Raw genomic sequence first — 20,882 nt, 5'->3', positions numbered from 1 at the left:
AAGAAGTGAGGTTCTTACCCACGAAAGCTTATGCTCCCAATACTTCTGTTAGTCTCAAAGGTGCCACAGGACCCTCTGTTGCATATTAGCTACAGTCATTTAAGATAACAACATTAGGTTCCTTCCCTGTTTTAGCTCACAGGATCACAAGACCCACATAACCAATAGCAAAGCTCCAGCAATAACTAGCAGACATGTAGAAAATATTCTTAATCTCTATGGTTTCTTTCCCTTATATTCACTTTAGAAATCCCAGTACTCACTGTATTTTGGCACTGCTCCTGGTGCCCCTAGGCAAATTTTAAACTAAAGCTTATTTATTTGCATTTATTTGCCTGCCACTTTACTTCATTATATCCCTTATGTTTCCTGTACTACAGTTAGTCTGACTACAAGAAGCCTAAAAGAGTAGCGAAAAAACAAAAAAAGCGCCAAATGGTAAAGGAGTGACCAAATACATTTAAATAAATATTGTTTTAGCTGCAGGGGATAACTAAGGTGTCTAAGCATCAGGTTTGAAAATACCTAGATTCCTCCAAATCACAGCAGGATCAACTCAGAATATCCATCCCAAAGTGAAAAATTGAGTACTATACAGTTTACCGTTCAGGTGCCTTTTAGAAGATATGCAAATCCTGTCTGCTTTGAGCAGACATTAAGATATCACAGTGATTTTCACAAGACAGGCTTTAAATTCAAATAGCAATTAAAAGCCTCCCATAATTCTATTTCTCTCTATTTTGGAGAACCTTCTTTGGGGAGGATGAGCCTATGAACTAATTGAGGGAGGGACTTTGGCTCTACCTACAATCAGTCTTTCAACAAATCACTGGCCTGATGTAGTGCTGCAAGTATTTATTTAGATTTATAAAAGGGGTCCATCTAATGCTCTGGGCAATTATTCCATAAATGTAAAGTAAAAAAATACAAATATAAAGGACTGCTCATCCCACCTTCAGAGAGAGAACTTTTCACTAGCAAATATCATGAAGATAACAAAAAATCCAAACATCTCGAACATCACCCCTTCCCAAAAGCCTAGGAAAAAATATGGGCTTTGACTGCCCAGAAGGTTAATTTAAGTTCAAATCTGTCAGAGGAATAAGTGACTTCACAAGCAGATAAGATGACCCTGATGGGCAACTGGGCCAGAAGTTCCTAATGAGTCTAGAAGGTATTAGCAGGAGCATAGTTCCATGTTTACATCTCATTTCTGAAAACGTATTGGAAGAGGTTGAATTTGTTTTGGGGCATGAGGTGAGAAGAAGGACACTCCAGTGGTTATGGCATTAGCCCAGGATCTGAGAGCGCTGGGTTCAAGTCACTGCTCTGTGACACACTTGCCTCATGATGATGGGCAAGTCACTTAGGGCCAGATTGTCAAAGGTCTTTAGGTGCCTAAAGATGCCTAGGGAAATTTTCAAAAGTGCCTAAGTATCCATTCTCCTATTCATTTGTTGGATTTTTGAGTACCAAATTGAGTTATTCCACATTTTCAAGTTGATCAGTAGATTTTCCCCTTCTGATGGAGGCACTGACAATCTCAGTTTAGCAGTAAGCAAAAAGTGACCATCCACTAGTCATAAAAACATGGGTACACCTGATGATGTGGACATTTCTCTGAGTTCCACAGCTGTACAAAACTCCGTTAATGAGAATCATGGGGTCTTGTCATTGTACCGGGGTCTGCAGTTGGACAAAGATAATCTGGAGTATGTGGCTCACCATCTGGAAAAGTTCCATGGCCTAATATTTTTCAGAGTGCGTGGTGAGGAGGAGGGTAGTCTCTTGATCTCAGCCACTGTTACACTGTTAAGCTTTTATGTTGGATTCTAATAATCTCTTGTACTACCTATGCTAGCTTCTGCCTGCATACTTCATTAGACACAGGTCTTCTGTGAACATTGGTGATGTGGCCGGAGATGTGTCTGGACTTAATGCAATGTCTGTTATCCACTCCATCAATTATGCCTGAGGATTATCATCTGATCAGTGTTGGGGGAACATAGGGTGATGAGAATTGTGGTTCCTTGCAGTAGAAGGATGGGTGGTTGGCAAGCTCACTTTGGTTTGAGAGAGCAAAAGGGAAGTTCTGATCTTCAAGAACTGTCTTACCTGCTGGTAGTAGACATAATGCTCTATCAGCTGGTGGGAGTGAATATCATTGTTGGGTTCAGTTTGGGATAAGGATCATTGTCTCGTGCATCTAGAATTGCTCCTCAACTGAGATAGAGGGCACTGGTTCTGGTCTTTAAGTGTTGGAGAGGGAGCAGAGAAGTCCTGTAATCTCCTCCTGTAATCTGCTTCCCAGCTCTGTAAAAGCTGCTGTGAAGGTTGCACTGGTGGAAAGATTAGTCCATTAATTTGCATGGATTTATTTATGTTCTTGTTCTCCGTCTGAATATCATTTCTGAGAAATGAACTCAAAAATGCACCAAAGTACTATAGAGATCTCCCCTCCCCCACATATTTTGTTAAGATTCTCTTTCCCTCATTGTTCCCCTTATCTCCACCCTCAGAAAATAAACATAATCATTTACCTAATCACCAGATTTGTGTCGTTTGTATGCAGCCTGGACTCTCCCATCAAAAGATTTCTTTAATTATTACAACTGATTTGCTATTTCAGTTGTCAGCTTCTTCATCCATGTCAGGCTGACAAATAGTTTTACACAGTTCAGAGCCTGACATAACTTTCAATGTCAATGGGACAGTAAAATACATAAATTCACAATTTGAGCACAGAGCAGAGAACATTTGAAATATGCAGGACTTCTAATTAGCCCTACTTACAAATTCCAGGAGGAAACTTCAAGACCTATATTAGTATTCTGGCCTTGGCTACACTTGCAGATGTACAGCGCTGTGAGTTAAACCTGACTTCGTACAGCTGAGTAGGGAAAGCGCTTGCCATCTTTTCCCTCTTTCAGCACTTCTAAGTTGCATTTGCAAGCTTTGCGCTGTGGTGGCTCAGAATTCTAGCACATGCTAGCTACCACTAACCATTACTATAGGATGCAGCTTGTCCAACAGTGCCCAAGTAAAGAGATTTTTTTTTTCTGATAATGGTACTGTTGTGAATCCTCCACTTTCATTTGGGATACAAAATCATATTTAAATATCTATTTAAAACTACAGCATACAATAAAAAAGTCAACTACATGAGCATCTATACTAACTTCCTTCTCCAATTATGCTTAGTAGAGGCTCTGAGATTCTGATAATTGACAGCAGGGTAGACTGTCAGGGCAACTCTAGGGAAATTAAAAAAAAAAATACATGCATAGTGGGGAAGTAAATATAATCCTTGTCCTGATTACAGCCATCAGTGGCCTGGCTGGTGTAGCTGCACCACTGAATTCCCTAGTGTAGCCAGGCAAATCCAGTATTTACACACGAGGAGCTCTTATAGCAGGTGACACTGTCCATGCACTACAGGTTTTTATTGGCTCAGATACACTTGTGATCAATCACCAATAGTTGAAATAGGAAAAATCCCCATTGTGGGCAGGTCGTAGAATAACTGACATGCTAAATGTCTCACTCATCCTTGTTAACTCGGGCATTTAGCAAATAATTGTAGCGTTAAAATATTTCCCCCACATACACCACAACTTGCCAAAAAAAAAAAAAAAAAAAAAAAAAACCTGAACAAAAAAACCCAACAAACCAAAAACCCAAAGCTTTGATGATCACCTCTAAAAATCCTGTTCGGGGATGCCAGCGGGGCGTTAACCAAAGGCTTTCCTGGCAGGAAAAGCAAAGGCTTTGGTCTAATTTTGGACCTGTTTCACAGGAATTTAAGAGATGAATTAGACTTGTATTAAGGCAATAGAAAATTCTTCATGTGTAACAATTCAGAGCACTGGTCTCCTTTGAAACAAATACAGTTTAGCTGCAAATTGCTTGTGACACTAACTCACTAAAAAGTTGGGAAATACATCATACACACTGTTTCTCTGTCCACCTCCTACTGGTATTTGAGGTATCTTTACTGGAGTTTTAACATAGTCAGTCCTGGTTCAATTTAAATCTACGTATCAAATTTGTGTTGTATAATCAGTCAGTGGGAGAACAGTCTGGAATATCCAATGATTAATGCTGGTGTGCTTAAGGTGCAGCAGTAATCTTCAGCTCTGTATCCCAATGTTTACAATATGAAGAGCACCATCTGCTAGGATAAGTGCATGCTATGCCTGTTAAAAACTGAAACCTTGAGAAAGATCTAATACAGTGTTCAAGAGAATATCAACCTTATGACCCACCTCTGCTGCCAAATACTTGATATACAAAAGTTTCTTGGAAAAGGGAGCTTTTAATAGAAGACTGCAGTCTGAAAATCTGTTACCAACTTCACTTACGAAATGGCCTCCGAATGCAGTATAAATATAAATAACTTTCTTCTGTCAAAAGCCTTGTTTCTATTTCTATAGGTTGATTAGATTTCTCAGTTTCATGCATAACCAATTTTACACCTAGAATGGAAAGACACACTTCCTGCTTGAAAGACATATTTATTATAGTGTGTTTTAATCTATTTTACATCTCTGATCACATTCATTTAAGCTCATTTAATATATGTATGTATATATATATCGCTTGTTCCATCCTTGTATAAATGTATGTGCTCTGCAGACTAAAGTTACATAAATTCCTCCTGTTTGGTTCCCAGAAAGGCTGCTAACACAATAAATTGTTTAATATTAACATTGGGATGGGGGTGAATTGCTGTAAGTCCCACACCTTAACAATTCAGATAATAAGGAGTAAGGAAAAGTGTTATACATAGGTTGAGATTATTGAGGCAAGCTAGAAAATTTGGACACACATCTTCTATTAATTTTAATTAAACGTGTCTTTAAGTCTTCCAGGCCAGTGTTTCTTAGCCTTTTTGACACCAGAGATCGGCTTGCTGAATTCCTAAACCATGTCAGAGAGATCTCAGGTCCAAAGACTGATCATTGAGAAACACTGTTCCAGACAGCTTCAGAAAAAAATAGTCTCAATCTCATATTATCTTCCTGTTTTATTTTTCTGGGTAAGAAGCTATGGGATGATTGCTCTCAATAAGCCCTCAGGTAAGATGATAAAAAGAAATCCTACAGATATCTTTTTATGTGGATCTTGTTACTTTGTTTAATTTTTGCACTTAAGTTGGTGTATTCCTGAATGAAAATCTCCCCTGCTATCACTGCTGGCATAGTGGCACACAGTATCATCCACTAGGGTGGACTGAAGCTAAAGGTATATGCTGTGCATGTTCTAACCAGATCCCATGGTTCTATTATCTTCATCATGTTCAATACTTTAAGTACCTGCTGAACCCTATATCTCATCTGGTAACCTCTTTGGAAGGAGAAACACGTCTACATTACCCGCTGGATCGGTGGGTAGCAATCGATCTATCGGGGATTGATTTATTGCGTGTAGCGTAGACGCGATAAATCGATTCCCGATCGCTCTCCCGTCGACTGCTGTACTCCAGCTTGGCGAGAGGCGGAAGCAAAGTTGACGGGGGAGCCACAGCAATCGAACCCTGAGCCGTGAGGCGGCGAGGTAAGTCGAACTAAGATACATTGACTTTAGCTACGTTATTCTCATAGCTGAAGTTGCGTATCTTATGTCGATCCCTCCTCTCCCCCCAGTGTAGACCAGGCCTAAGAGTCCTATACCAGTTCTGTGGAGCACTTCTACAATGGATACAATTCTTGTGGTTCCAAAGAAGAGATACTTTTGGTTTGGGACACACATGGAGTAACATTAATATGGGAGTTATCTTTCTGCCCAGAAGAGGGATAGATATTGATACACTTACCTTGAGTAGTATCTTATTTATTCTTTAAGTGAAAAAAGATGCTATTCAATAGTTGGATGGATCCAAATGACTATATGGATACTAAAATTTGACCAACAGTTAATTTTCCAAGTCAAATCAAAGTGTGGTAACATTTTCTTTGGCTTCACACCCTGCAATACTAGCCTTATGACTAGTTTTTCTGGAAAGAATATTATTATAACAGACCATGTTAATTGGCAGTTGTGGTGATGAAACTCCTGGAAGCACTATATATAAAAGCAATACTTCCAGTAGCAACACTAGTGAAAATGAAGATCACTGAGTAGTCGATGAACCTGTTGGTAAAACTGAGTAAGTGGGATATTTAGACACTGTAGCAGGTTGCAGCCAACCTCACAATCTCTAAACTGAGTCTCAATGAAAATATATGTGCAAATTCAGTATTCCACAATGCTCCAGTCTCCTACATATCCATGCATTACTGGCATATACTCTGACAACAGATATCTGTATTCAGCAATTAAAAATCAATATGAATTAAACCCAACACGGAGAAATATTTCAAGGGTTGGATCTAACTTTAGCTGAATGGATGAAGCCTAATAATATTTTCACTATTTAATGCCATCAAAGTAAAGTAAAAAGTTGTTATAATAATAATTCTAACCTTTACTTTTGTGTCAAATAAAATATAAGAAACCATGTCAAACCCTTAAGTGTCAAACCGAAGACTTTCTGTAAATTGGAAAAACATTCTTGCCTTTTTGATCTTTAACGTAGCTCTCTTTGCAGTTGTGCATGAGTTGAAGAATCCATTTGTGCTGGGCACCAATACACTGCCACGCAGGGTCCCCAGAAGCATGGAGATCAGAAAGATATCTGTAAAACCAAGTCCAGAGGTTGCAGCTCAGACTTGACATACTGAAAACTTAAAATACAGCAAAGTTTAATCATAAAGAACCTTTTCTGTACTTCTTAGGAGGGGAAATCTAAAGAACTAGTAGAATTTTAATGAGAGATATTTACACTGAAAACTAGAACAAGCTTTGCAGTTTCCCTTCCTAATTTAGTGGAGGCAAAGCCTTACCTGACCAAAGAAAAGAACAGAAATAGGCAGAATATATATAGTTAACAAAACATTAATATGTAGCTTTAGTTATTCCTCCAATAAGGTAACTGAAACCAAGTTCTTTCTTTAATTATCTGTCAAGATCTTAGTTCAATGCTCAGTGTTTCTGTTGCAACCATTGTTGACATCATAAGCACCAATCTACTGTATTTTCCTGCACTAGTTATATTCTGATTATACTATCATCTCTTTAATCTTGAATGTGAATATTAATGATGAGTAAAGAAGGAACTATTATTGGGGCGGGGGAGAATGTGTGTGTGGTGTGATAGAGACTAGATGAGGTTCCTTTGAAAATAAGGCCTTAAATTTCTAGAAAAGGGGGAGCACATCAATAGGTATCTAGAAAAAAAAATCAGCTGCTGTGCTTACATCTGCATGTGCACAAATAGAGACTGTAGAAGTTCATGCCCATCAATTCTGAAACTAAAGTACAGGCCTTTGAATGTATGTGACGACAACAACAGCATGTTGAATAACTGAGCCTGAAAGTGCTTCAAGATAAGTGCTTCAGTATTAGCAAATCTACTATTTTGTATACTACGAAGTTTCTTGTACTACCTAAACACAGAATGGATTTAGCAATGCAAGATACCCAAGATGAAATAATACACTGATTTAAGATCGTAAGCAGTACTGAAAAGTGCATAACCCTTTCACAAAAGCTAAATTATTACATCTGAGTAATGCTAATTGATATGATTGCAAAATTCCAACTTTCTTAAGAACTGTCTGTGGTACTTGAGACATGTAGAACAAATTGTTTTTGTCAAAGCATGCTCATCATTTGGACAGATGAGATACTCTTTAAAAATGAGCAGTTGTGTAAGATTTATAAATCATAAGCTCAACTTCATCAGTTTTCAAAAGGACTTGAATCTGCATTTGACGCATTTCTAGGTTAAAAAGCTTTTGCTGGCTTTGGGAAAGATGTTTAATTAACTGGATGAGGGAATTTTGAACAGTATGATGCAGATATTAATCTAAAACATGACCTACAAAAAGAGATAAAAATGGGTTGACACACTTTTAGTATCTTTTTGATTAAGACATTTGTTTTTTTGGGGGTGGGAGAGGGGAGAGGGAGGAATAATTTGCGGTGTTTCAGAGCTCATTCACACTGAAATACTCAGGATGTAGAGAACATCAAAAGTATCAATGATTTACTGAGGATAAGTGATTTTTATTCAGACTATTTTAAAGTCTTAGGGGTTTTTTTTTTGTTTTTTGTTTTTTTTAATATCTATGTAACTAAGACCACTTGGGAGGAAAAAAAAGCTCTTTTACTCCATCTACATTAAGGAAATTTGCACTGGTATAACCATATCATTATAGTTACACCCATGTAAACCCCTAGCATAAACACGGTGTACTGTGGTCAAGCAGGGCTTGCACTGGTGCAGCTTCAGCTAGTAACACATCACATTAACCAGGACTGAAGTAAGCCCCATTTTGCACCGATGCAGTGTATCCACATGTGTAACTACAATCAGTGTAGACATGCTTATATAAGTTTCCTTAATGTAGGTGGGGCCATTCTTAAGGATTCAACACTTCCATTCTTTCAATGAGGGCCTGAAAAAGCTCCTAACACACATTTCTGTATCTTCCAAAGAAGCACTCCAAAAAGGGAGCAATATGACTTTCCTTTTTCTAAGGAAAGACTTTTTTTAAACTTTCAAGACTATTTTACATATTATTTAAAAAAAAAAAAAGGGGGGGGGGGAACATACTTCTTTGCTCCAAGACCCATCCTTTAAACACTGACATAGCAATTACATACTATCCATACAGCACCCAAAAAGTGTGTTGGTACAATTCAGATATAAGAAGACTGGTCTCTGTAAGAAAGAACTTACAATCTAATGATCCAATTCAGCAGTGTATTTAAACTAATGCCTAACTCTGAGCTCATAAGTAGGTCTATTGACTTCAATGGCTCATATGATTAAAGTTAAACACTTCCTTAAGTATTTTTCTAAATCAGGGCCTAAAACTCCAATCATGCAATTTGTTCTGTGCACACAGTGCTCTCTTCAGTGGGTGTTCTGGGGTTTTGAGACTGTCTCAAGAAGCGGCTGGTGAGGCTTTTGCCCTATGTATCAAGGAGGAGGGTATGTCTACACGGCTCATGGCAGCAAGTCTTCCAGCCGGGGTTGACAGACTTGGGCTATTACTACTGCATTAAAAATAGCTATGTAGACAGTGTTTTGAATCTGTAGCTTGGGCTCTGAAGTCCACCCCCTTCCTTCTGCTTCAAAGTCCGAGTTCCAGCCCAAGCCACAATGTCGCCATGTTTTTAGCATGGTAGCACGAGCCCAAGTGTGTCAAACTGAGCTGGGAGGCTCGCTTCCACAGACGGTGTAGCAGTACTCACAGTGTCTAGGAGTCAGTGGGTTTGGAACAGGGGAATAGGGCTTGTTGCTCTTCCCAAGTCCTCTCCTGAGGCTTTAAGAGCCTACCCAAAATAGGGTGGCACTGACAAAAGGCTGCTGGTGTGAGGAGTTCAAAAACACTTTCATGCTCGCATGCACATCAGCTTGTGCATATCCTCCCCCCTTTGGAAATGCTGTTGTAGAAAAATGTCACTGACCCTTGGAATTTCTATGCAAATCAATCTATCTGCCCATGTAATATTACTCCTTTGAATATGAACCAGGGGCAAAAGAACCAAAACGATAATCTGAAGAGTAAAACTTTTTGAACAGAAATCCAAATTAACACTTTTTAGTATTTCTAAATTCAAGACCATTTCCTTTTCATGCCGAATCAAGATGGATTATTATTAATGAATATGGAGTCCATTTTAAGATCAGTGACTGTTTCAGTTTGGATTCATACAGTGATAGTTTTTATCAGAATCTTTATATAGATACAAGTTTGTTTCAAAGCTTTTTAATGAACGATAATTGGGATTAAATTTTTCATTCTAGAGGAGTGTCATTTATTACACAATACAATTTATTATTGCCATTATTTACATAGACTTGAGTCCTGGGCTGAAAAAGATAATCTCAAATTCCGTAAGAAAAAAATTCAGTGTTTAAAATGTAATAAAATATTCATTGCATTATCTGGGAAATGCAGAGACATGCATCTGACGTAGAATATATCTGACAAAGATATTAGGTAAAAGATCACCTTATATAACGTTTTTGATCATGTAATGTTGATGGAGTCTCAAGCAATTTATTCAGAAGAAGTTCTCTTAAGGCTTCAATTCGTGTTTCAATTTCAGCATAATCTATGAAAAAAGGAATGCAGAATTACAATATACCTTTCTTTGCCTGAAGTGTCAACTGAAAATTTTAATATTTTCTCAGCAAAATCTCATGGATTTAGGATAAAACTGATAAATTTTAACAAGTTTTTAAATTGCACCAGTTCTTACAAGATGAATCTTCAAATATCACCAAACTATTATGTTTTTCCTTGGAGGATTAAATTTAAAAGTTGCTTTGTTAGCTCCATGTTCAGCACTCTACCCTGCACTATTTCCCCTGTACGTAGGAGTCTTGTCTTTTTACATATGCAGCCACTGCCGCCCCCCACAACTACCATATATAATATTTCCTTAACAACTTCACTGTTGTGTTCAATTTGGATTAGTTTTGTTTTTGCAATATCACTAATTTCACCACATGGGTGGCAATACTCTCTGTTCATTTTCTTCTCAAATGGATTTTTTTTTTAAGAATTAAAAAAAGGTTATTAAGCGAGTTTTATATAGAATTGGATCTTTGTTCTTAATACATTTCTAGACTTGGTAATTTCGAATTAGATATTCAAAACAATCACTTTGTGTACTCAAGCAAGGTATATGTACTCTTTACTGTAATTTACATCTGAAAGAGTTCTGTAAACAATAATTTTACAAAAATACAAGCCTTGGCTTTGAAGCTTTTTCACAACTATGCCAAGCGAGGGACACCCTAAGCTGTATCCTGTAGTTACTGAAACCTGTTTTATGTCTAGTAATACTAAGCCTTTAAAAAAAACTGGCTGCAAGCTCCTATTATATATACTACAAAGTAATATGTATCTCTCAGATGGAAAACTTGCCAGAAATATTGTTTAAAGTAATTGTTCCAAATTCTAAAGAGGGCTCCATATAAACAGAAGCTGAAGCCCACATAAGGCTTCTCACGGTGCTACATGTTCTTTATCTTTCCTGTTAAAAAACAGCAGAGAGTCAAAGTAACTGAACCCAAATCTTACATTTTTTGAACACTTGAACCTCGGTCTTCCCAAACAGTGACTTGGCTTTTTCATAGTCATTAATGACCACATCGTAATCACCCTTTAAAATAAAGGAACATTGGAGATTTGTCACAATAAAAAAATATCGTAGATTGATTTCAGTGGGAAAAACACATTTGTACTTTATTTTTTAAATGCACTGTACCTTTTGGATATTCCTTTCAATATTAAGAGGAAGATTAAAAAGAAACTTAAAACGCTGAAGGACATTGAGTGCATTTCTTGTTGAATCTGCCTTGTCTTTGCGACCCAACACTTCTTGGAATAAGGTATCTGCAGTGTTACTTGCCCCTATTTTAAAGGAGGGAGAAAAAAAGGAAATAAAGTAATCATTGCAGAATAAGTTCACTATATATTCCTCAATAGCTAATCTTATTTATCAAATAATACTGGATGTTAATTATAAAGTAGTGAATAATTACTACTGATTCTATAAACTCAAATTAACACTTTAATGATTTCTGTTCAGCTATATTAAGCACACGTCACAATTTACTGAAATACTATTTCAGTGCTGATCACTTAGCCTTTTAATGTGGTGAGCCCTCCGTACAATTAAAAACAACCACATTTTCCTAGTTCAAGTGCTTAACTTCACTGTGGTGATTTTATAGTTTGTTTTGGCCACCAATCTAAATTTTACAGTTAATCTATGTCTTTTAGCCTATTCGATCATCAGAGACTGTTTTTTTTTAGAACAGAATATAATGAAATTATACTTGTTGAATTCCCTAGCTTCAAGAGTTAGCATTGGGGGGCAGGGGGAGTTTCTTTCTTTTTTCTTTACAGCTATATAAAGCAAGTTGGGGCTTTTTTGAATTCCAGTAAGAATTTTTTTACGATATCCTTAGATCTTTGGCATTAAAATGCTTCATTTTAAAAAATGAATCTATATAGCAACTATAGACACATTTAAGCAATTATACAGAGCTCATTATTGGAACACCATTATATAAGGGTCTGATCCTGTTTGCATTGCAGTCAACAGTAAAATTCTCATTCCCTTCACTGGATGCAAGATCAAGTCCTATGTTAACAATTTTATGGGAATAAGAATGTCTACATTAATCTGTTCACATTTATTTTATTTTTTTCAATCAAAATACATTCTAAAGAGAATAAAATTATTTTTTCCCCAATCAGACTACAAAGTGTTATATCATTTTGTACTAAAACGTTTCCCATAATTATTTGGCACAAAATAATTAAATTTCTGTTACACGAAGGAAGATTAGTATGGGATGTGAAATAGTTACATTTTTCAACTTGTGACTTATTTTTAATTAGGCAAAAGGAAAAAAGAAGAACTGTTTTAGCCTTTTAGATCGCTGCCTGTAAAAAGTGTCTACATTATCTGGTCTAGTGACTATACTTTAAGCAAAGATGAAAAAATTACATCAGTCTCGCTGGGTGGCTTGCATGCCATTTTCTCTAGTCAACACTGTGGGTGGCCTGCTCAAGTTAAAAGTAGTCTTTGTAAAATAATTGTTAAATCTAAATAATGTTTAAACTGTTGAAATTTTGAAGCCCTGACGTAAAAATCTTTGTTTTGTCAGGACAGCCGTTTCTAGTACATGTGATTTAATGTAAAATAGTTTAATTCATTAAGAAAAAACCCACGACATAATATCTAACTGGACACTTAAATACTGACTCTGGATAAAGTTTGATTTTTTTCCAAATGCCTATCTGTTATATATATATATATAAAGAGAATCACTGTTTTATTTTAAATCACAACTTACTTATACATTCATTTAATAGTTAAGCAACAAGTCATTTATTATTTTCTGGTAATTATAGTTATAATCACAAGGCATTTTTCCCTTACACATAAGGAAGCTTCTTTAAAAGGTGACTAACAACTACAGAATTGCACATGGATATTTGTCTTTAGTTTAAAAGAATCCATAACTCAATTCCTTGAAGAAATAATATGTTTTATTAATCCTCAGCACAATTTTAATGCATTTGCATTTCTTTTCTATGGATTATTAATTCATTTTTTGAGAAATATCAAATCAAATTTCTATGCAAGAAAAAGTTTCTCTTTTTAGTTACACAAACTGAAAAATTAATCACTGTCCTTTGTTTATGACTTTTACAAAATCTCCTGTAATATTTAAGAGTGCATCACTTCCAACGGTACCTGATACAAAATCCAGTGCTTCAGACCCGAAGTGTTCTTAACCATTAAAAACACTGGCATATTTCAGACTGCTCGGCAGACTCATGTTTAAAAGGAGTTGGTGTACCTTATAAACACATTTTTTTTCTCCAAAGGGTTAAGCTTCAAACAATCCTCACATCTTGACCTCTGAATAAAGACCTATGCCTGTAATGCTGAAGTCAATGGGATTTTTGTCACCGACTTCAATGGGTGCTGAATCAAGCCCTATGCTGAAGAAATGTACTTAAGAAAGGTCTATCAGACACTCTGTCCATAAGTTCTTCTTACCAAAAAGTAAAGTAGTGACTACTTATCAGTTTTCCTTCTCTGACAGATTGGGAAATAAAAAAAACTTATGTGGACAGAAGAAAATGACAATCAGGTAGATACCATACCAATAAAAGGAAACCAACTTTTAAAATATACTGAATTCTTTTAAGCTACCATTCTTGATTAAACTCATCCCTTTGCACGGTACAATACATGATTTTATATGTAAATATAATAGCTTGTTTGCATAACATTATTCTTTTTTTTTTTTTTTTAAAGCACAGGCCCTGGCCCATCCAGCGTCCTCCATCATGACTTGACCACCTTCACAGGGACAGAAAAGCCACCAATTCTTTTCCACAAGAAAGCAAAAGCCAATACCATTCTGAAGTGGCTGGCACAAGCTACTTTAAAAAGCTTGCTTGCAAAAAAATGGACTGCATTACTTGCATACAGATTTCAACTCCACTTGCTAGACCAGAGAACGATCACAGAGTCTATTGTTAATCTGAGGTCTGTCACAAGCAGTCCATGAGAGGATACATGAATTAGTCTAAATGCAGGATACTTTTGCTGTGTTCTTTTACTATTTTAACATTTTAAAAATTTACTTTGGTCAAAAGAAAAAAAGCTCGCACTGACTTTACATGTGACTAGGTGTAAAATATATGGCATTGTAGGTTGTGCCTAAAATTTTGGCACATGCATGTTTTCCTATGTGTATCATTTTGCCTGTATAAAAAAAACCCCAAACAGATGTGTGGACACAAACTGTTCAGATAGTAAATTGCAACTACCAGGTTTTGCATGGCCAAGAAAAAAAAAACTACGTGCAAAACTGCACGTACAACAGTGTACATGAAATGTGCTATTATAGAGTCTGGGTGGAGGCCCTTTTGAAAAACTATTCCCTCTCCCCCTACCCACTCTATCATTGTGTATTCACACACCAAAGTATCCTGACCAAAAAAAAAAAAAAAAAAAATCCCCCACCCTCTCTTTTATTATTTAATAAAAAACAAAAAAAACCAAAAAAAAAAAAAAAAAAAAAAATCTGCTTCCATGTCACTTTTCTGATTTCATACAGCATATTCAGGCTCTCAGACACTGAGTCAGTTATTTGGATGTCATTCCCTGCTTATTGATATAGCACTAAGGGAAACATCCCTTCCTCTGTGAAAAAAATCACAATGAAACAAAGTAAAATTATCTTGGCACAAGTCCAAGAATTAGGAACTGTAACTTTTGTGATCTGGTGAAGCATGTACCAAGCAACAGAAATGTAAATACTCTCTCCCAGCTCAATCATACAATATGAGGAATATTTTAACAGGAAGAGGTTATGGAATTTTCAAAAGCGCCTAAATGACTTAGGAGTACCAGTCCCAATGTGGTCTGAATGACTGAATATCAAATAAAAAATGTATTGTAAATAAATCTTACTAGTGTAAACACTATTTCCAGTAGCAGTTCTCTATTTTTCTTCTGCCACTGCTTTAATGTATTGCATTTAATTCCACTCATTGTCCTAGATACACATTTATTTTTCAAAACTTTTTTGTGTATACTTTTTTAAAACCAAGATTTGTCACTCTAGAAGCAGGAAAACAATACTTACCGTAAAAGTCTCCCCTTCTTCCCCATTGTTAACCATAAATCTGATCCTGTACCTATTGAAGTTCATGGCAAAGTTCCCATGGATTTCAATGGATGCAACATCAGGTCCCAAAAATCATCACTATGCAAGAATAAATGCCAGGACAAAACTTACTGTTTTCTACTGTGTAACAAATTCCAAGAAATATATTAAAGCTTTCATAAAGTCTGAAGTCCATAAATAGTTGCTGGTGGGAGGACAAAACTTACTGTTCAGTACATTCTCCAGTTTTTGCGTCATGGATCCTTCTACTTTTTCCGTTCCATCCGCTTCCAGTTTTTGATGGATTGCTGGAATAAAATGTCTAGTTAAAATGCAGACCATTTAAATCGATGGGAATACATTATATCAACGTGACACTTTAAAACAGCTTCTCAAAAATTTTAAATTAAGTGCTATATTTCTTGCTAGACATAAGCAGCTCAAATGTTATGAGAGGCACCATGGTCTAGTGGGCCACAGGGCGAAGAGCCAGACACTCCAGAATTCTAATTGTTACTTTGCCACTGTGTGACGTTGCACAAATCACTTATCTTCAGGTCTCAGTCCCCCCCCGCCCCAGGATACTGCTATATAATAGTATTAATTTTGTATAGTATTTTGAAAATATAAACACCACATAAATGCTATATGTTATCATGACACTGGAAAGTAGTTTGTAGGTGTGACCCTAACAGAATCCCAATGCAAGAGGCTCACTGATATCTGGTAATGAGTTTCAACTCGCCTGACCAGTTCAGAGTACCCCAATTCATTAATGTTATAATCTGTATCTCATGTAAGTTATGTGAAAACTAACACCACAATGACAACAAACATTCTTGTGTGGTGTGTATATACGGTAAGTTCCTAAGGGACCATACAAATATGAAGGAAATGTGGAACTAAAATGTGTTTACCAGACAAGGCTGGGGCGAGGGTAAACAGGTTTCTCTCAGACAAAGGATAGGCTAACACTTCCAGTCAGGTGTCACCACAGGTGATTAGCAATCACATGTCAAGTAGCCATTCATTTGCACTGGAGAGGGCAGGAACAGATCAATTTGCATTTTAGCAAACACTAGCAGGGGAAGAAACCGGCATGGAACTTCCTTCACCCCAGACTCCATGTCTCCTTCCTCAGAGCTTGAACAAACTTTATTGGGGGATGGGGGACGTGGCGGGGGTAACCTTCAGAAGAATCAATTTCAAAGGTTCACTGGATTATAAAAGAGAGGGGCAAAGAACCGCAAGTTATCTTTCACCTAAGACGACAAAGGAACCAAGTATTTTGTGCTAGATTCTGACAGGGGGATGGGGGAGGGGGGATGAAGTGGGGTCAGCCATCTTGCTGGAAGGAAGTGTGGTAAAAGTCTTACCTTGAACCAAGACTGTAGTTTTGTTAAGTTTCTAGAAAGCACTTTTATTTGCTTGTAACCATTTCTAACTCTATCCTTTATACCTGAACTCATTTAAAATCCCATCTCCTTTTGTGAATAAACTTGTTTTACTTTTAATCTAAATCAACCCAGTGCTGTGTTTCAACTAAAGTGATAAGATGTGCATTTTGTCTCTTCAGAGGAGCAAACTAACCTTATTATTCCTCTGAATGATCCATGAAAGAGGTTGGACATTGCAGAGCGTACCGTTTGGGAAAATTCAGGACTGGGGAGGTGTTGGGGTCATCTTGCCAGGTGTAACCAAACCTGGCATATACCAGAGCATGGCTAGGATGCAACAAGTGGGCTGCTAGAATCAGAGTAGCTGACCAGAGCTGCTTAACACACAGACACTCAATGCTTGCTTGACTCCTGGCTGTTAATGTCAGGGCTGTAAGGTAGGATGACTAGTAATAGGTGCCTATATAAGACAAAGTGCTGAATATCGGGACTGTTCTTTTAAAATCAGGACATCTGGTCACTCTAGCTGTGAGCACAGCAGCAGAGCATTTAATGCACCCAGGTTTACAGGCTGTGGAGACACAACCATTCAGTGGGCTGGATTGCACCCCAGAACATGACAATAGAGAGAAGCCACAGTTATATTATAATTAAGGCTAAGATTTTGTCATGGTTATTTTTAGTAAAAGTCACGGACAGGTCACGGGTAATAAACAAAAATTCACGGAAGCCGTGACCTGTGACTTTTGCTGCTGCGGCTCCATGGTTTCCCCCATCACTGTGGTGGCTGGGAGCTGTGGGGTTCCCGCTTCGCCCACGGCGGCTGGAAGCTGCAGGGTGACCATATTTCCCAAAGAGAAAATGGGACACCCCAGCCGCTCGCCCAAGGTGTTCCCCTCTCCCCGTGCAAGGCTTTCGTCTGTCACTGGAACCCTGAGGAGGGACCCCTCAGGAGTCTGTCACCTGTCACTGGAACTTTGCAGGGGGCCCCCTGTGGCTTGTTGCTGCTGTCGCCTGTCACTGGAACCCTGCCAGGGCCCCACTGGCTGTCAGCTCCAGAGTCATTCAGCCCCTGAGGCTGAAGCAAAAAATGTCATGGAGGTCTCTGGAAGTCACGGATTCCATGACTTCCATGACCTCAGTGTCATAAATGTAGCCTTAATTATAATTAAGGCTGTCAAGAGATTAAAAAAAAATATTCGCGATTAATTGCACTGTTAAACAATAATAGAATATCATTTATTTAAATACTTTTGGATGTTTTCCACATTTTTAAATATATTGGTTTTAATTTCAACACAAAATACAAAGTGTACAGTGCTCACTTTATATTTATTTTTTATTATGAATATTTGCACTGTAAAAATAAAAGAAATAATATTTTTCAATTCACTTAATACAAGTACTGTAGTGCAAGCTCTTTATCATGAAAGTTGAATTTACAAATGTAGAATTATGTACAAAAAATAACTGCATTCAAAAATAAAAACGTAAAACTTCAGAGCCTACAAGTCCACTCAGCCCTACTTCTTGTTCAGCCAATTGCTCAAACAAGTTTGTTTACATGTGCAGAAGACAATGCTGCCCACTTCTTGTTTACGTCACCTGAAAGTGAGGACAGACGTTCGGCATGGCCCTGTTGTAGCTGGTGTTGCAAGATATTTACGTGCCAGATGCGCTAAAGATTTTTGTGTCCCTTCATGCTTCAACCACCATTCCAGAGGACATGCGTACATGCTGATGATGGGTTCTGCTCAATAACGATCCAAAGCAGAATGGACTGATGCATGTTCATTTTCATTAACTGAGTCAGATGCCACCAGAATATGGTTGCTTTTCTTTTTGGTGGTTCGGGTTCTGTAGTTTTTGCATCAGAGTCTTTTAAGACTTCTGATAGCATGCTCCACACCTCGTCCCTCTCAGATTTTGGAAGGCACTTTAGATTATTAAACCTTGGGTCGAGTGCTCTACCTATCTTTAGAAATCTCACATTAGTACCTTCTTCGCATTTTGTCAAATCTGCAGTGAAAGTGTTCTTAAAACAAACAACATGCTGGGTCATCATCCAAGACTGCTATAACATGAAATATATGGCAGAATGCAGGTAAAACACAGAGCAGGAGACATACAATTCTCCCCCAAGGAGTTCAGTCACAAATTTAATTAACACACTATTTTTTTAACAAGCTTCATCAGCATGGAATCATGTTCTCCGGAATGGTGGCCATAGCATAAAGGGGCATAAGAATGTTTAGCATATCTGGCATGTAAATACCTTGCAATGCCGGCTACAAAAGTACCATGCAAATACCTGTTCTCACTTTCAAGTGACATTGTAAATAAGAAGCGGGCAGCATAATCTCCCATAAATGTAAACAAATTTGTTTGTCTTAGCGATTGGCTGAACATGAAGTAGGACTGAGTGGACCTGTAGGCTCTAAAGTTTTACATTGGGTTTTTTTTTTTTTTTTTGGCAGTTATTAAGTAACAACAAATCAACATTTGTAAGTTGCACTTTCGCGACAAAGAGACTGCACTACAGTACTTGTATGAGATGAATTAAAAATACTATTTCTTTTGTTTATCATTTTTACAGTGCAAATATTTATAATAAAAATAATATGAAGTGAGCACTGTACACTTTGTATTCTCTGTTGTAATCAGATCAATATATTTGAAAATGTAGAAAAATATCCAAAATATTTGATAAATTTCAATTGGTATTCTATTGTTTAATAGTGCGATTAAAACTGCAATTAATCACGATTAATTTTTTTAATCATGATTAATTTTTTTTAATTAATCGCGAGTGTTAACTGTGATTAATCAAAAGCCCTAATTATAATAGTACCTAAAAACATCAAAAATGCCATATTGGGTCTGACCAAGCCTAGTGCCCTGTCTCCGACAGTGGCTAATACCAGAGCTTCAGCTGTAGTGTACAGAACAGTGCTATTGGAGTGATCCAATCATCTTCCCCTCCCAGCTTCTGGCAGTCAGAGCTTTAGAGTCGCCCCAAGCATAGAGTTGCATCCCTGACCATTTTGACTACTAGTCCTTGAGAGAATTATCCTCTATATTCCCAGACAAAAACTACAATAAAAGGGAGTTAAGGTTGAGAGTATGTACCAGTAATTTAAGGATATAAAAGATTACAAAGATGCTGAATTATCCCAAAGTCAATTATAAATCCAGAGTTAAAGTCCAACTTAATGTTAAGATATGCAAATGCACAGTTGGAGCACCCACACAATTGTAACTCTGCCCTGCAGTGACACCATGCATTAACCATTTGATTAAAAGTAAGACATTTTGGTGTTTTTGGTCCCAGACCATATGAAACCGATTTTTAAAAGACCTGTTTTCCCCTAATTGTGTTACTACAGGGCAGAGAAGATTGTTTGGGTTCCTCAATTGTGTAACAAGCTGTGAAACGCTGCTGTGTGATATTGCCAATGATTTCAAAATATCTAGTAATGGTGGGCAGAGTGCTATTAATTTTTGTGAAATTAGAGAAACAGTTGGGAGAAATGGGTGACAGTGCCTGGCATCTAGTTAGCAGAGCCAAAGCTTCAACCACCTCTGTAACCATCTTAAGATGAAAGAACTGGTTGATGGCAGCCATTAACTCCTTCCAGCATAACAATAACCCCAACTCAGCTCTGCCCATCTTCCTAATAGTTTAAAGTGTTGACACACTAAATGACTTATCTCCCAGACAGAAAGAAAAAAAATAAGAAAGGGTTGGGGGAGAGGGGAAAGAGAAGAGATAAGAGAATAGGGCAGGGGTTCTCAAACTGGGGGTCGGGACCCCTCAGGGGGTTGTGAGGTTATTACATGGGGGGTCGAAAGCTGTCAGCCTCCACCCCAAACCCCGCTTTGCCTCCAGCATTTATAATGGTGTTAAATATATAAACAAGTGGTTTTAATTTATAAGGGGGGTTGCACCAATAAAGCGAGTTCTATTGTTCAAGAATGGGTGTGAACTTCTGATCAGTGTCTAACTCCTCATACATTTTCCTTTAGAGTCACTGCCCTACCAGGTTCTAACTCTTTAAGTGCTTTGGAACATTGCAGACTTGATTCTGCTCATTCCTTTGTCAGTTTTAAACTGGTGTACCTTTGGCTATGTCTACACTGCCCTGCAGTTTGGACTACAACGGTGTGAATAGCCATGCACACCAAAATGCTGTGCTATCATGCCCCCATGTGGATGCTGC

General features: G+C 37.5%; 1 protein-coding gene across 1 annotated transcript in view; it reads right to left on the bottom strand.

Moving 5' to 3' along the window:
- The window catches only part of LOC113407947 (exocyst complex component 2), a 208,636-nt gene that overhangs the window by 120,637 nt on the left and 67,117 nt on the right, over positions 1 to 20,882 (bottom strand). Inside the window, exons 7-11 of the mRNA XM_026658988.1 lie at positions 15,493 to 15,573; positions 11,332 to 11,477; positions 11,145 to 11,226; positions 10,068 to 10,170; positions 6,558 to 6,676 (exon numbers count right to left, since the gene is read on the bottom strand). Coding sequence (XP_026514773.1) covers positions 6,558 to 6,676; positions 10,068 to 10,170; positions 11,145 to 11,226; positions 11,332 to 11,477; positions 15,493 to 15,573 — 531 coding nt within the window. The remainder of the gene's footprint in view (positions 1 to 6,557; positions 6,677 to 10,067; positions 10,171 to 11,144; positions 11,227 to 11,331; positions 11,478 to 15,492; positions 15,574 to 20,882) is intronic.

This window comes from Terrapene carolina, unplaced genomic scaffold (assembly GCF_002925995.2).
Source record: "Terrapene carolina triunguis isolate 2854851 unplaced genomic scaffold, T_m_triunguis-2.0 Scaffold57, whole genome shotgun sequence".
In the NCBI taxonomy this organism is placed as follows: domain Eukaryota; kingdom Metazoa; phylum Chordata; order Testudines; family Emydidae; genus Terrapene; species Terrapene triunguis.
This window is presented reverse-complemented; position numbering and strand designations above follow the sequence as displayed.